The 15,891-nt window shown below is 41.9% G+C and overlaps 3 protein-coding genes across 3 annotated transcripts; 1 reads left to right on the top strand and 2 right to left on the bottom strand.

The window, feature by feature from the left end:
* The first annotated feature begins 2,666 nt into the window (after positions 1 to 2,666).
* Positions 2,667 to 4,965, top strand: fkbp3 (FKBP prolyl isomerase 3). The gene is made up of 7 exons (XM_062411822.1): positions 2,667 to 2,799; positions 3,132 to 3,233; positions 3,347 to 3,448; positions 3,549 to 3,684; positions 3,780 to 3,847; positions 4,375 to 4,472; positions 4,635 to 4,965. The coding sequence occupies exons 1-7, from the start codon at positions 2,695 to 2,697 to the stop codon at positions 4,687 to 4,689; spliced, it is 666 nt and encodes a 221-aa protein (XP_062267806.1). The 5' UTR covers positions 2,667 to 2,694; the 3' UTR covers positions 4,690 to 4,965.
* A 1,883-nt stretch (positions 4,966 to 6,848) lies between these two features.
* faua (FAU ubiquitin like and ribosomal protein S30 fusion a) lies at positions 6,849 to 8,345 on the bottom strand. The gene is made up of 5 exons (XM_062411902.1): positions 8,267 to 8,345; positions 7,722 to 7,803; positions 7,441 to 7,585; positions 7,198 to 7,253; positions 6,849 to 7,072 (listed from the first exon to the last, which is right to left on the bottom strand). Exons 2-5 carry the CDS (start codon positions 7,794 to 7,796, stop codon positions 6,947 to 6,949), a joined length of 402 nt encoding a protein of 133 aa, XP_062267886.1. The 5' UTR covers positions 7,797 to 7,803; positions 8,267 to 8,345; the 3' UTR covers positions 6,849 to 6,946.
* A 461-nt stretch (positions 8,346 to 8,806) lies between these two features.
* On the bottom strand, positions 8,807 to 15,590 carry prpf39 (PRP39 pre-mRNA processing factor 39 homolog (yeast)). Its single transcript, XM_062411551.1, has 15 exons — positions 15,446 to 15,590; positions 14,031 to 14,462; positions 13,458 to 13,651; positions 13,231 to 13,356; positions 12,975 to 13,093; positions 12,637 to 12,804; positions 12,344 to 12,524; positions 11,822 to 11,929; positions 11,572 to 11,736; positions 11,000 to 11,126; positions 10,584 to 10,852; positions 10,146 to 10,330; positions 9,974 to 10,057; positions 9,682 to 9,793; positions 8,807 to 9,460 (listed from the first exon to the last, which is right to left on the bottom strand). Exons 1-15 carry the CDS (start codon positions 15,456 to 15,458, stop codon positions 9,374 to 9,376), a joined length of 2,370 nt encoding a protein of 789 aa, XP_062267535.1. The 5' UTR covers positions 15,459 to 15,590; the 3' UTR covers positions 8,807 to 9,373.
* Between the last annotated feature and the right edge of the window lie 301 nt (positions 15,591 to 15,891).

The following is a 15,891-nucleotide window of genomic DNA, read 5'->3' as shown; positions in this document are numbered from 1 at the left end:
CACCATAAAGTTTATGTTTAGCTGTACCCTTGATTAAAAGGTCTGCTGTAACCATAAACTAAGAATCTGTTAAGTAAATTTCCATTACAATAGATTGATAGATAGATTGATAGATTGATAGATTGATAGATTGATAGATTGATAGATTGATAGATTGATAGATTTATGGATTGATTGCCTGGTTACTAATACATCTTCAATTATAATTTCAGATGTTTTCTCATGTTGTGGAATTTAGAAAAGCATCATGCTTGCATATTCTTTTATACAGCATATAAAATGCATCTAGTACATTGTCTGAGCATTGAGCATAAACTTTAAAACAAGGCCTTTTCCAAACAGTTTGACTGACGTGATTTTAAGTTGTTTTGAGGCCACAGTTCTGGAAACACCGCTTGAGAGTGATATTGTTTGCGATCTCTGTGCAGAGAGGCACATCTAAGACTGTGTATCGCTTGTTTGTGTAACCTGCCGTCGTGAAGAGCTCTCAGGAGGCGCATCAATTTGGATTCTTTCCTCACTTGATGCGTGAGCTCATCTAAGCGGCTCGCCTCTGCAGTCCTCTGAAACACTTCATCACAACACGATGCACCAGGCGTGTGATCCTCAAACGCCTTTTCTCCTGGAACTTTCTGTGATGCGGGTTTCATTCACACTCATGAGCAGGGAGGAGAGAGAGAGAGAGAGAGAGAGAGAGAGAGAGAGAGAGAGAGAGAGAGAGAGAGAGAGAGAGAGAGAGAGAGAGAGACTTATCCCCCCGAAATGCAAAAGCAAACATTACGCTGGCCGCATAAGAATGAAGGAAAGAGACAAGGAGATTTTAAGTAGGCCCTCTGGCCAAGCGTTAACTAAAAGCAACTTGTACTATACACAGACACATGTAATGTTTATGTATGTCACCATAAAGACATCATCAGATTGTCAATGCCAAAGCGCGGGACGTTGGTTTCGTCTTTTTATTTCTTCTTTCTTGTTTTTATAAAGTAGAGCGTTAGTACATTTCTTTCATTTCTCCTGAAGCTAATTCATTTCCACAATTAGTGCAGTTGTGACAATCTTTCCTTCACAGGCAAAGTAAAGGAGATGAAATGGGACCTGGGAGATGTTAGTCCACTCCTCTTCCTCATGAGCTTCTAACCCAGTGTCACTGTTATTGCCTAGTAACAAACCAGGATAAACCCCTTCCTGTACAGCTAGGTATAGTGGTAGCAAATCATCATCACTACCGTCATCATCATCGGGTGACTGTCTTTGTAGGTTAGTGATGAATCTCTGTGAGCAAGGTTATTTATGCAAGTCTTTTTGTTGGTGCATGAATGTAAGATTTCTATATGCACAGCAGCGAGCTCGCCTACGGGAAGGCCAAGTGATGCAACAATGACATGAGAATGACATGTCATCCGATAAAGTAAACAAGCGGCTGAAAGTAACACAACACACAGGAATAAATGTAGAATAAAGCTACACTTGTCAGGTGTAATTCAGGTTTGTTGAATAGTACCAAATCCCAAGATTGTTGTTATTTTCTCAAGAATCCAGACTGTCTCAAGGTGCAATGCCAGAGCACAAATTCCTTATGTCTCTCATAAACAATGTTAAAGACAGCATTAGATGTATAAGTTAAAAAAAAAAATTGCAATGATTGCAGGTAAGAAAATGATTTATAAAACTATATAATAATACAACTTTATTGCCATACCCCTTATATAGAAAAAGGTTACAAAGTACTTTACAAAATATGTGGGAATGAAACAACACAAGTAAAAACAAAACATGAAATATAATGTAAAAGACAAAAGAAACAACATCCCTTAAAAACAGTTAAAATCAGTCCTCACAAGGTTTTTCTCAAAAAAATATGTTTTAAGCACTGATTTAAAACCAGGTTAAGTGTGAGCAAGTTTAATCTCCTCAGGCAAGGAGTTACAGAGCCTCGGGGTCCTGATGCCAAAAGCCTGGTCACCCTTAGTAACCAGCCTTGATTTAGAGACTAGCAAGTAATAGTTCGGAGATTTTAGATTACCGCTTGAAGCAAAGGGAGTTAGTATCTCCACAATATGACTGGAGGGCCAGACTGTGCTTTGCTCTGAAAGTTATTAAAAATAATCTGGAAATTTATTCTTAATTTACATACCAGCCAAAAAAAGGGAGGCAAGGACTGGAGAGATATGGGCCCTATACACTTGCTGTTGGTTAAAATGTGAGCTGCGGCATTTCTGCTCCGGCTGATGATGAGACATTGAGGACTGAATAAATGAAAGAATGAATGTAAGTTGTAACGTTTAAAGCATTTCTCATTCTCTTAATATGTTTACTTTTTCAATTCTAAGCTAAGCCACATGTTTTATCTCTGTAAAATGTTATCTCTCCTGATGAAATATTATACTCACCTATGTCCTCTAGATTGCAGGACATATTTCGGAGAGTTTTTCCTCCTATCACTTGAGGAATGATGAATAATGGGAGGGTGTGATATTTTGTTATATTTATCTATTTGTTTACTTTAATTTTTTTTCTCTTGTCAAGTCCTAATTAAAGTCACCTTCCATTTCATGAGCTAAACTGTGGCAGTCAATAATATAATACAAATTATAAAAATAATAAAACATGCGTACTCTGGAAATAAAATACGGAAGTGTTGCAGTGACTGTAATGCGCCACTGGGGGTCAAAGTTGAACAGTTCGCCTTTCAAGATGGCGGCCGAACCAGCACGGGAGTGGACCGATGAACAGCTCAAAAATGACGATTTCCCCAAAAAAGACATAATCAAATTCATCCAGGACAATGCAGCACACTCGGTATGGTCGCCCCTCTTTTCCGTGCGTGATCTCGATCCTAATGTGTCCAGGTTTAAGTTTCTAAACCTCAATGAGAAGCGCAGCATGCAGCGTGGTTAGCTGCAGCAGAGCCACATCAGGAAAGCTGCAGTGGTTTTAGCTTCCCGCAAGGCTAAAAACACGACAACACATGTTCTACTAAATAGTTATATCGGTGTTTTTGTAAACAGTTATTCATCTGACCACTAGTAGAGACCGCTGCTTTCACTGTTTAACATTATTTCTTATTAAAAAACGTCATCGGTCAATTTAGCCAACGTCATTTACGTTCGAGATGTTTTTCTTTTTTCCAGTTCCTTAATGAGCACAAGCTGCTAGGCAACATCAAAAGTGTCTCCAAAACTGCCAAGAAAGAGCAACTGATCATCGCTTACAACCAGCTGTTCGAGACTAAAGTGAGTATCCACCGCATCACTGGGGATGATGTACACTGATATGGTTGACAGCCTTATGTAAACAATGTGTGTGGGGGTGTGTGTGTGTGTGTTGTGCTGTCTGTGTGTTGTAGAAATTTATTGGCACAGATCCGATAAAAGAAGTGACCGAGCATATCAGAGAGGTGACAATTGAAGACAAGCCCAAAGACGTGAAAGTGGAGGTGGTAGATGAGGTAATGGTGCAGGATGGCGAAGATGGAAACGTTTTTCATGTTTGATTTACGTGCACACACAAAAAAAACAACGATTCTGAACTTGCGTTGCTTTTCTCAGGGTCCGAAGAAGTACTTCAAATCGGTACTGAAGAAGGGCGACAAGACCAACTTCCCAAAGAAGGGCGACACTGTGGGTTGCTGGTATACTGGCTCCCTGGAGGATGGAACTGTGTTTGACACCAATATTCCCGCAGGTTGGACCAACGTGCACCTTTTTAAATATTGTCCTTTTTACCATCGGGTGCCCCCCCATCAGGTTTAAACCATCGCTTCCCTTGTGTTTCTACAGTCGCCAGAAAGAAGAGACAGACCAAACCACTGTGCTTCAAGGTTGGATTGGGGAGAGTCATCAGAGGAGTAAGTCAATACTGTGATGTTCATTCAAGCATCTCTCTAGATGTTCTCGAATATGTGCCTCAGAGAATGTCTGACTTTCTCCAGAGTTTTTGCCTCTCAAGTATGAACAATACAGCAGGAGATTCTCTCTGCTCGGACAACAACACAGAAATATCCGTAACGCTCAGGTGGGGGCAGCATTTCAGAGGCAGGACGTGATGTGTTATTTTAACAGTGGAGATAACTTGTTTTTGTTTATGGCACATCATCACTGGCGTTGGCTCTTATCATAAAAAGCTCTCTAGACATCTTTCATGTGTGTGGCTCTGCTTGTTCCTTCCTGAGATAATTGTAGTGTTAGTTTTTTCATGTATGCATCTGTCGTGTGTTAGAAACCAAATCAACACAATGTCTTGCTCCTGGTAAATCCTGCGGAGGATCTGCTGCTGTGTTCTCGTGATGGCTCACTCGGATATTTTGAATCTGCAGTTCCTCAGAGTGACTCTTCCCTCCACCACCTACTCATATTTAATCTGTGTCTTTCACAGTGGGATGAGGCCGTTCTAACAATGAGCAAGGGTGAAACAGCCCGAGTGGAGATCGAACCAGAGTGGGCCTATGGAAAGAAGGGTCTCCCGGACAACAAGTATCCTTTTCTGTGGCTGATTGTTTCCAACTGTCTGTGTGTCTTGTATAGTTGCAGTGAAATGTCGTCCTGCCAACACTGGGGGTCATTTGCTCCTTTTGTAATTTGAGCTGATGCTAAATTCATTTTCAGCCATCTTCTCCTTAACTCCAGCGCTACCAGAGTACCACCCAATGCCAAGCTGATCTTTGAAGTGGAGCTTGTGTCAGTGGATTAACTGACTTCACGTTTGTCAGCATGCATCACACTTACAGATGGACAACACGATCTCGACTGTGCTGTGACTACTTCCTCTACACCTTATCTCACATTACATTATATACAACAGGCTGCATCAAGACAAAACGACCACTTACAAATGTTTTTGGCCAAATGGAATGGCTTGTTAATAATGTACATATAATCATCCTGAAATATTTTTGTTTCTGTTTACATGTACAATGTAATTGATAAATAAACTTGTTTTGTGGACTTAGTTCATACTTAAAGAAAACTGCATTTTGGCTTTAGTTATTGACCAGACTGTGCAAGACTATGAACTGATTTGTATGTAATTTATTGCAGGATTATACACATTATACATTATTTTTTCATTTTCCAGGTTTGGAAAAGTCATGGAAACTGAGCAAAAGTGAACACTTACACGGAAATTGAAACAGTTGTCCTGGAAAATTGTATTGGATGATGTGTAAAATAGTAATAAAATGAAACTGTTGAGCACAGAAACAGAATTAAGATGAGTTTATAAAAACCTTTACATGTGAAGAGCCTTTACTAGAGATAGAAATGGATGATCCCATGTTGTAGAACATGCTCTTGGCAGCCTATCTGCTGTATTGGATGTTGGAATTTGATCAGGCAACCTGGTGATATGGACTTTAAAAGTATAGTTTCGGATTGGTGGACTTCGTTGGGTTTGATCCCCATATGTATTTCACTCATTGACTTTTCCTAAAACCGTGTTATTACCCACTTTTAGGGGAGTATGTTTTGAATTTGGATTGATTAATGATGGTTAGCAAGCACATGCAGTGCAATCTTGCTAGCCAACATTCAGCTTGCTAACTAACTAGCTAGTGTTGGCTAGCTTGCATTGCTTGCTAACTAATACATTTTCACATTAGGCTGTGACATTACTTCTATACTACTTGACATTACCAGTCTAGTCTTGATCGATTTTATAACATTCATTCTTATATCTACTTTTAGCTATTTTGTAATTTTTATAGATAGAATATAGATCATCACTTAATGTGGTACCTGTAAAAACAGGAGGTAGCATGGAATTTTTTTTCAAGGCAAGCGTGGGAACCCTGAGCTTGCTATTGGCAGATTAAACCAATTTATTAAGCAAATGTGAAAGACCACAAATTAAAAAAGGAAATCGGATAAACAGAGGACTTCACCTTGCTTAAATATATACCAGTCAATTTTACCTCTTCCAATATTCATCAGTTTCAGAACTGTTCAGATAATCATGAAACCTGGAAAGTCAGTACGAGTCAGGCAAGAACCTTTTAAAACTTTAGTGTAGATCATCTAAACATGGTCACTTATTGTCCACGTGACCATGGTCTTGCACAGGGGGACTATAATTGCACAGGACCTGAGGTGGACGGAGAACATCACCTCCACCATCAAGAAGGCCCAACAGAGGATGTTCTTCCTAGCGGCAACTGAGGAAATTCAACATGCCGCTGAAAGTGATGGTTGAGTTCTACATAGCCATCATTGAGTCCATCCTCACCGTATCTATCACCGTCTGGTTCGCTGCCTCCATTGCCAAGGACAAGGGTAGACTGCAGCGGATCATTCGATCAGCCGGGAAGGTCATCGGCTGTGACCTGCCGGCTCTCCTGACCTGTTCCACTCCAGGACCAGTAAGAGAGAGTCACCACCTATTCCAGAGATTCCCATCCGGGTAAAAGGTTCCTGGCCGTCAGGACTAAAACCTTGCGTCACCTGAACAGTTTTTTCACTATGGCAGTGGGGCTCACAAACAAGCCCCTGCATCACACTGACTCTGCTGCCCCCGCACATATTTTTTAACTATTATTGGCACCATCACTAATCTCTGCACCTTAGAATCGCACGTGCCCATAACTATTACTGTATATATTGTTCTAAATTGGTTGTACAGTGCACCAACCACACAAAGGCAATTTCCTGTATGGTCAAATATACATGGCAATAGAATTGATTCTGAATCCTACATATTCAGATATTTATGAATCTGTACAAGTTATGGCAGCCATGTTGAATTTGAGGGCACTATTTGGCCATGGCAGGGCTCTACTTGTTGCCATTTTAGTTTCAAATAAACTGCTGTAAGCTAAGCTACTGGTTTGAAAACAAGACATTCATTGCAACATTCAGTTCTGTCCAAGCCAAATTTTATTCTGTACAGGAGAACATTTAACTTGATAAAAACTGACAGGTGGTGATTATGCTTCTCCTTTGGGGCATTGAAGCATTTAGGAGTTGGCGTTGGGTCCCTTCTTCTTTCCGAAGGTGGGCACAACGTTCACAAAGCGCCGGTTGTACTGGATGCGACGCTTGGCACGGCCAGTCTTCTTCTTCTTCTTCTCCTGCTTTTCAACCTGGACAAAGATACGGCAAAGAGAATCTTATTATTCACATTTATGAGACAATCCCAAATGCAAGACATGATGTAAATTAAGCTTTTTTTACTATACTGAAACAGGCCAGAAAAAGTGTCTCTTACCTTGGGTGTCTGTCCCCTCACTTTTCCAGCACGGGCCAGAGATCCGTGGACCTTACCTGTTGTAGGGGAGAAAAAAAAAAATCATAGTGAGGACACGTCTAATAAGTTCTTAAGTTTGTAACAAACTTGTGGGAAAAGAAGTCTACTAGGAACACCATGTGATGCCACTTGTATCTAAAATGGATGTGCATGTTTCTCTTTGGTGGACTAACAAGTAATTAAGTGTCGCGTCAGTGAACTCACCTCCCAGCAGCCTGCCAGCTACCTCCAAGGTGCAGTGCTCCAAGACTCCACAGGATGCCAGGGAGGAATCATCCTCCAGCGGGCAGCCTGCAAGCAGCAGCACCTGATCCTCGACCAGGAGACCCTCTAGATCCTGGACATGAGCCTGAGAGAGAAACCAGAGATACAGGTATTCTCATACACGTTTCCACATAAGATTCCCACTTGGGTGTTAATAGTATGATATTAAAAAATGACCAGGAGATCCTTAAAGTCAACTGTACAACTTGTTGAGATTTTACCTTGATCTGTCCAACAGTTTCCTGTCCGGTCACCTCAAGGGTGTGGGTGTTCTGAGCACGCAAAAACAGCTGCATCTTGATGCTGGAAGAAAACACAAGGCCCAAAGATTAAACATTGACTTCATTTCAACACGTAATTGACGCGGAAATCTGCTCGCGGCTTTGGATTTATATATGACAGCGAACAAGGAACCCCTGACCGGCCATGTATTTATCTGTCTGAAAATAATGGAACAACATCTTCAAACATACACTAATGTGCATAAACGCTTTCAAAAACTGGAAACTTGAAAACGGAAGAGAAGCAGGGCAACGTGCCGGGAACACACTTGTCTCTACGGGTATCGCGCTAATGCTATGCTAGCGTGGTTAGCCACATGGGGAACACGTTTCATAAAGTCGCATAAACACACGTAATATAACCCGTAACTGCTCAAAATAAGAGGCAACGTGATGCCCGGTGACATACGTGTTATATTTGTCGACTCAAACCTGTCGGGCTTTGTCGAATTTAGGGCTTTTCTCTGAAAACGCACAGGCCTTACCTCGCTTGATGCTAGTCGATCAACGCTAGGCATAAAAAGGGCTGTTTGAAAGTCCACACCGCGCATGTGCAGACATTACGTACTTCCGCCTCTGTAGCCACGCCCATCACAAGTTGAAGGGTGATGTGTTTTGTTTGCGTTGAAAAAAAATCGGCAGTAATTCAGTATTTCGTATTGTTCTGGTGATTTAAACTTTACCACACAAACCGATAATAAATCCCGAAGCTAAACGGAGGCTCAGAGACTACATAGTTGCTTTAGGGTCACATGTTTGAGGTTTAAATAGACTATTTAATATTTATAAACCATGGATCAATTCCTTTAAGTGACTCGGTAGAAGGGGGAAAAAAAACATTATATTCTATATGCCAATTTAACTTTTCAACACTAGTTTTGGCTCATACTAAAAATATATAATAACTTTTATTCCAAAAATACTTTATAGGATTGTCTGTGTAATGTCTCTTAAGAGCTCATGAGATCTTCGGCAATTATTTAACCCCCACAGCAATAGTAAGAAAGATTGAATCAATGAGACAGTTAAGGATATTGTTGTCTTTATTAGGAAATCAAGTCAAAATAAAAAAAAAAAAGAGTAACTCTTCATGTTTTGTGGAAACAGAACCATGAAATATTAAAAATCTTTAAGTTTGAGAAGGGGAAACATGACTCAGAGGTATACACATGAAGGTCTCCTCTACAAGTTAAACACAAAGAATGAGACCAAACTAAGCCATCCAATCTAAAAAAAAATTAAAAGCCTTCGTAACAGGGGAAAATATAACTCTGCCTTCACAGATAACATGCATTGAGAACACCCAAAATAAAGCACCTCCAGTGTTGGAGATGATGATCGTTGCAAGTTATATTATATTAAACATGAATGCCATGGAGGGCCAAGTCTATTCTACTCCAAACAATAGCTACAAAGTGTAATTTAACTGAGCACACTCGAAACCAGCAAGGAGGAACAAATCGTCTGCGGCAAGTCTGTGGTTGGGTCGAAATATCCATGACACCCTGTGAAGAAGCCCTGTTCAGTGATTTAGGCAGGTCAAAAAAGATGATTTCCTCTGAGTCTCCGACTTCACGTTAGGATTTTGCTCATCATGTTGGAGGAGGGGGGTAGTACTGGTTATACTGGGGGTATTGGTTGTACTGCCCCCAGGTGTTCTGTCCCCAACCACCGTATTGCTGATGGAAAGGAGAGAAAAAGAGAAGAGTTGAGAACATACAGTTGATCAGCTTCAGAGTTTGAAACACGGGCAGTCCACCCACATTTATTCATTTTTCTGCCCCCACTGCTAAAAACAAAATCCTAAAGAAAACCCTGTAAAATAAAGTAAATGGCCATATATGTTCTGTGTGACAAGAACGGTAAGTAAGGTAACCTTGGACTTGGGTATGAGACCTACCTGATACCAGTTGTAGTTATAAGCAGAGTTGTTTGCCTGCGCGTCTGTCGCTGCAGTCGCTGCTGCGGAACTGTCATCCACACGTTGTTTCTTGGAATCAGGTTCCTGAGAGCTGTGGATGAAAAAGTTTAAATTACAAAGTAAAAGGTCAGCATGAAATATCGGCTGTTACATTACTGTGCCCCAACCTGTAACTCTGTAAATCTGCTAAAAATGTATTCCAGGAGTGATAAGTTACTTGAAAAAAATTGAGAAAATTGTGATGTGACCAAAGCCCTTTTCCCATATCCACCTGTCATATCCGTTCTCCGCTTTCCGCTTTGTGGGTTCACTTTCTTTCAGTAGTTTCTGCTGTTCGTCATATGCAGCCACAAGCCTGATAGATGTAAAAAAATTAAAATAAGAATGAATACTAGTGCATATTTATAACACACGTTCTTCTAAATGTAATGAAAGAAACTCACACATTGATGTCAGTGCCAAAGTCCTCAAGGAACTCAACCTTGCGCTGGGAGAAGAGGAGGCGAGATTCCAGGGGCATCTGACTGTTCAGGGCTCGGTCGAAACAAGCCAAGATCTCTTCCTGGTTCTGCGTCACGTCCCCACTGTACTCCAGCTCAAGCAGGTTTAGATACAGTTTTGGACTCGTCTGTAAAGCCAGAAAGCAGCAGCAAGGAAATCAGCTTGTTAAATTGTACAGATTTAGGCAGTGCAATCATGTAGACTTCGGAACAAAGTAACATTTTAAATGAAAACAAATCCAATAGCAAGCAATGCAAGCCCCATCATGACAACATGACTCATATTTATCGGTTTTCCCCTACAGTTACAGTCTGCAGATTTGTTCACCTAAAGCCAAATCCAACATGTAGGTATGTAGAGTTGACAAACTAGTTCCTAACCTGGTCTTTTTCGATAGCATCCAGCAGCACCTTCCTGGCTTTGCTCAGACTTTTCTGCACCTTCATCAGCTGCCTCGCCAGCTTCACAGCATAGAAAGATGTCTCGGAAACGGCCTCCGCAGAATCCATGGCCTCCCTTAGAAGCAACTCTGCGTCCTCCAAATTACCGTGGCGACGCTCCAGACTGACCCTCCGAAGGCGCACCATGGCCATACCTGGAACTGCCACCTCCAGGGACTTCAGAATGTCACGAGCCTCCTCCACGTTGCCTGAGCAAATAGAACATGAACTCAAGTAAAATTACTGTTAATTTAGGACCACATGTAACTTTGCACAAGTTAAGTTCCTCATCTTCTCCTGGGTTTATTTGACTGCTAAGTTCTATATGCATGTTAGTTTGAATGAGTGTCACTCACCCTGCTGCTCCTCAAAGGCCGCCCACAGCAGGTGGATGGCAGGTTTCTTGGGCAGGTGGATGTTACACGCCTTCTTGTAGACATGTCTCACACATTCAGTGCTGTAGCTCTCTACATATTTTGCATACTTCAGAGTGAGAAAGAGAAAGCCAGTTGGAAAAAGTGCAGGAGAGGACAGAGGAAAATAAGAACAGAGGAGAAAGAGAGGCAAAAGAGACAACACGTTTTAAATCCACATTTTCGGTTGACAGAAACACTGAATTTCTTCATTGACAAGATCGTTTTTAGAAATTTTCTGTGTAAACCCATCAGCACCTTCATGGAACCAATTAGATAAGTTTCTGTAAGGTAGTGGGAGACGAAGAAGATGCAACGTAGTAGTTGGCAAATGCTGCAGTCAAATCTTGTGTGGCAAGCTGGCCATCCCCTAATACAACAGATACAGTCACATATCAACGTTACACGCAAAGAGAGTGCAGGACGATTTACTTTGTCGATGTGATTATCATCGTTGATGAGGGGGAAGTGCAGGGAAGAATCGGGAATGAGAGAGGGGTTAGCGGTGACTTTACCTTGGTCCAAAACTCTTCGTAGAGAGCACAGGCTACAAGGCATCGTTCAAACAAAACGACCACGCGCTCCGGAGACCCATTTTCAATCTCAAAGTCCAGGTACTCCTTCCAGTTGTTCAGCTGGGTCTTCTCTAAGGCTTTGACATGGAAGTATGGTCTCTTAATCTATGAAGACATAGAAATTGATTATTGTTATACAGAGGGAATAACACAAAAACATTTACCATAATTCACACAAAAAGAAACATACCCCTTCCTCGAAGGCCCAGCGCTTGCTGACTTCATGTTCATTGTGGTTGAATACTTCCTGCCGAACCTCGATGACTTTGTGGCGCATATTCTCGATCTCTGTCACTCTCTACATAAAAACACACAAAAAAAAGGGTCAACACTGTCATGTGTACTTCAGCTTCTCCACTTGATGTAAAAACTGCTAGACCTGCAGCCAAGAATTTACATCACCATGAGCTTGCCAGACACAAGAAGCCTGCAGAGGGGAGAGTATGTATGCACCCAGCACATCAGCCTCTGGGTGCAGGTGCTGGGATCAATGGGCCTCAGGTCATCCTTTTAGATTTAAGACGAGTCTCTGATTGGAAACCACCTTGAATCCCCACTGGCATTCATTGGCTTGGCTGCTGACATAAAAACACCCCTTCAAACCTGAACAACTGTATCTTTCTATTTCATCAAGGTAAGCTCCTACTAACCCCTACCTGCAACAATTTAGCTAAATGAGTCACCCCTCCAGGATTAGAAGTTGAATTTCTACCTTTGCAGGATCAGCAAGATCGTCTGTTCCAGGTGGTAGCTCCTCCTCAGCAGCAGGCGTCTCACCATCGCTGCCGACCATCGACGAAAGGCTGGATTTAGAGAGCTCAAGCCTCATCTCGATGAACTCCTTCTCTGACAGGAAGTGTTTAGGGTTGTTGTTCTGCACATGCTCTTTGAAGCTGCAAAGTTTGAAAAGGTAATTTTATTTGTATCGCACATTTCAACAAGGCAATTCAAAATGTAGATAAAGATTAAACATGATTGCAACCACCATCTTCTCCTGCCCCTTACTTCTGAAAGTGCTGGGAATATAGCTGGGTTGGGATGCCCAAGATGCGATCATAGACAGCAGTGACATTTGCCAGCTTCTCTTGCTCTGTCTCCCAGCTGATGAAGGACTCCCACAGACGGTCTGAGCGGAAGTCTGTGCCTGCTGCAAGCACTGACTGTTCATAAGTACTGATGAAAGAAAATGAAGAAAATATTATAAATTATTATTAACTATTTGATGTTTCAAAAGGGCCAAATACTGTTCATAAACCATGAATATGTGGTTAATTCAATTATTTACACATAAAAATAAAGCCATTTCGATATAGTTTGTAGACATGATTAAGTGTTTTACTTACGCTCGAATGTGTCCCTCCGTCTCTGGGGCATTAGGGTCTGAGTTCTCCTTGATGTAAGCCAGGTAGTGCAGCCACAGGTCCACACTGAGAGGGATGGCCTGCAAGCCTCTTCTGTAAACCTTGGCAGAGATGAAACAAAAAGCCTGTCAATGACTGGAGCTAACTTGCTCAAATTCTTAAAAGATCCCTCTTTGCCCTTAAAGCTTAGTATCTCTAACAATAAATGTGTGCATGTCTTAATAATATGTATATTTACCTCTTCTGCAACCTGCACATTGTCGTGCTTTTTCTCGATATCTGCATACTTCTTCCAGTAGCCATAGCAGTAGGGATAGCGTAGGAAGAATAAATCGAATGACTTTCTGACAGATTCAAGGTCGTTCTGCAATGAGAGAAACCAAAAAGATTCACAGAATGAGGTTATGTAGAAGTTCAACTTTAGAAACTAAACATACTTTAATAATCTTTCAATTTATTTTTTACCTCTTGCTCCACGTATTGCAGCAGGTAGACCCAACCATTGAAGTCTTCTGGGTTCTCCTCGCAGCCTTTAAAGAGTTTTTCAAACTCACTGGGCAGCGGTGGCTCTGGAGCAACAGTTGCTTCTTCTGTTGTCTCTTTGGCTGGTTCTTCAAGCTCCATGCCATCCTCTGTAACTTGTGGTGCCTCTGCCCCGTCTGAAGAAGATATTGGGCAAATCAATTAGTTGCACTAATGGAGCTTCACATACTTTAAACTTGCTATTATGTGACCAACCGTGATACTCATAACACTAAGTGCAAAAACAATATAAAAATGTTGACACTTTTCAAAATCCCTATGGTTCTGTTTTAACAGAATCATACTAAGACTGAACTTAATTGCAGTCAAATCTGATGTTTGAGGAAAAAAATGAACAGTGCCTCATGTGTTTGGTTATGTGACAGGCATTGTTTAGAGTAGCTGCTTAATCACTTCAGTTGAGTGTATTACTGGAAAGGGACTTCCTTTAGTAAGTCATGATCAACATTAAATCTCACTTTTGTTGCACAACATCTATCAAGCTATGTTAATCACCTTGACTGCCATCTTGTACAGCAGCACTTGGCTCCACACTCATCTCTTGGCCCTCTTGCTCCGCAGACTCTGTGTTGTGCTCTGGTGGTTGCTGTGGTGGCTGTTCTGGTTCTTCTGTCGGCTGTGGCGGCTGCTCCTCTCGGAGAAGCTGAGCACTGGCGAGCTGAAACTGCTCGACGGCCTTCTCCACAGATCCCAGCCCTGTGGAATTCATCTCAGGTGGTTGCTGTGGTTCCCCAGCACCATCCTGGGACGCATCAGAGTCATCAGGCAAGATGGTTGTGATTGGCTCTGGAGCAACCTGGCCCAGGGACCATTCAGCGGTTTGGCCTAAAACTGGAAGTTCAGGAAGAAAAGCATCCCCATTGCTCTCCATGGCAGTGGACTCAGTGTCCAGCATTCCACTACGGGTGTTGTCTGAGAGTGGCAGGTCTGTTGAAAAGCAGGTTGGATTGGTCATGTTCTGTTTTATGAGCACACACCGAAGAGCCAAATGAAACCACATTGTAATAATTTACCATTTGGTACATTAAGTATTCAGCACCTCAAAACGCAAATTATAGATAAAGAATTTACCAGAACTTGTGTGGTATAGGAACAGGTTTTACTCATGCCATCACATTTCATAACTTGATGATCGTCACTTCATAGAATCATGCGAATTGTACGTTCGTAGCCTGTGTTTTTATATTAACTTGCAGAAGCTCATTAAAATCAAACATCGACTATAAGTTCACTTCCCACAGTAAGCGGTCACCCGGGCAGAAGCAGCTGCTGGTGCAACAGGATACTTCCTTGTTCTAACATTAAAAAAGACGACAGCTTACTGGTAAATCCCCATTAAGCTCCTAAAAATAATGTAACCACGTGTTCGGTTACTTAAATAACATACCGCGCAGCTGCTTAACTCCGCCGCAAAGGCCCATTGCTTGTTCGGTTGGAATCGGTAAATGTTAGCTTTAGCGTTAGCTCGATCCCGTGTTTTCACCCGGGAGGTTGTTTGCATAATAAAAGTTCAATCCGAAGTTGGGCCTCAACTCCTGTTTCCCGAACAACCATCGCAGCACTAGTTACCAGGTATTAGCGTTAGCCTCACAACAGCCTTCGTCAAGTATCGGGGAAACGGGTTAAAATAAGGACGCTCTATAGCGTTAACTAATGTTTTCGACTCAGCTCGGCGACACGTTATAATATAATCGAAGCTTGGTCAACCAAATCCACAACTACAGCGTGCTAAGCATTTGCCTACATGTCCAGTTGATAGACGGCACCCGCGGCTTCTCCACGTTAGCTGGCGGGCTAGCGCTGGCGAAGCTCTAGCGACACTGCGTAGCTAGCGTTAGCTCTGTTGAATCACCACATTTCTAGTCTTCCGCCATGCACCACACGAAGCATTACGGGTTTGTAGATCTTACCAGTATCTTCCATGAAATTCTGACCGGCGGTGAGAACTTGCGAGAGGCTCCCGAAGTCACTTTATCTAACCTATGACGTGCAGGCGTGCTCCGGCGACCATTCTTATCAAGTTGAGGAAGCGCTGAGGTTGAGAGTGCGCATGCGCGGTCATACGCCCGCCAACCTGTGGGTACGTGTGCGCGCGCGCGTTCGACTTTCTGATCAGTTTTGAATTGAGCACGAAGGTCACGAGAAAAAAGAGGAATTTAAGAATTAAAATAAGAGGGTTCCGTTATTTTAACCTGAAAAATATTGAGGTGTGTACAGTGTGGAGATCTGAAATACATCGACATAATTTCATCATTTTATTATATTTATTTGGTATTATATTATATTTATAAGATAAGATAAACATAAAGTTAGCCTAAGATAAGACCAAATAGAGTAATCCTTTATTATGCCTGCT

Source organism: Platichthys flesus, chromosome 18 (assembly GCF_949316205.1).
Source record: "Platichthys flesus chromosome 18, fPlaFle2.1, whole genome shotgun sequence".
Classification (NCBI taxonomy): Eukaryota; Metazoa; Chordata; class Actinopteri; order Pleuronectiformes; family Pleuronectidae; genus Platichthys; species Platichthys flesus.
Note: the sequence above shows the minus strand (reverse complement) of the source record. Positions and strands in the feature narration are given on the sequence as shown.

Excerpts from the sequence above, each read along its gene's own strand:
- fkbp3 (XM_062411822.1), top strand. The coding sequence starts at position 2,695 with ATGGCGGCCGAACCAGCACGGGAGTGGACCGATGAACAGCTCAAAAAT. Across the intron at positions 3,449-3,548 it reads AAGTGGAGGTGGTAGATGAG|GGTCCGAAGAAGTACTTCAA; the intron begins GTAATGGTGCAG and ends TGCTTTTCTCAG. Across the intron at positions 4,473-4,634 it reads AAGGGTCTCCCGGACAACAA|AGTACCACCCAATGCCAAGC; the intron begins GTATCCTTTTCT and ends CAGCGCTACCAG.
- faua (XM_062411902.1), bottom strand. The coding sequence starts at position 7,796 with ATGCAGCTGTTTTTGCGTGCTCAGAACACCCACACCCTTGAGGTGACC. Across the intron at positions 7,586-7,721 it reads AAACTGTTGGACAGATCAAG|GCTCATGTCCAGGATCTAGA; the intron begins GTAAAATCTCAA and ends TTTCTCTCTCAG. Across the intron at positions 7,073-7,197 it reads TGAGGGGACAGACACCCAAG|GTTGAAAAGCAGGAGAAGAA; the intron begins GTAAGAGACACT and ends ATCTTTGTCCAG.
- prpf39 (XM_062411551.1), bottom strand. Across the intron at positions 10,058-10,145 it reads TTTGGCACTGACATCAATGT|GCTTGTGGCTGCATATGACG; the intron begins GTGAGTTTCTTT and ends TACATCTATCAG. Across the intron at positions 9,461-9,681 it reads ATAACTACAACTGGTATCAG|CAATACGGTGGTTGGGGACA; the intron begins GTAGGTCTCATA and ends CCTTTCCATCAG.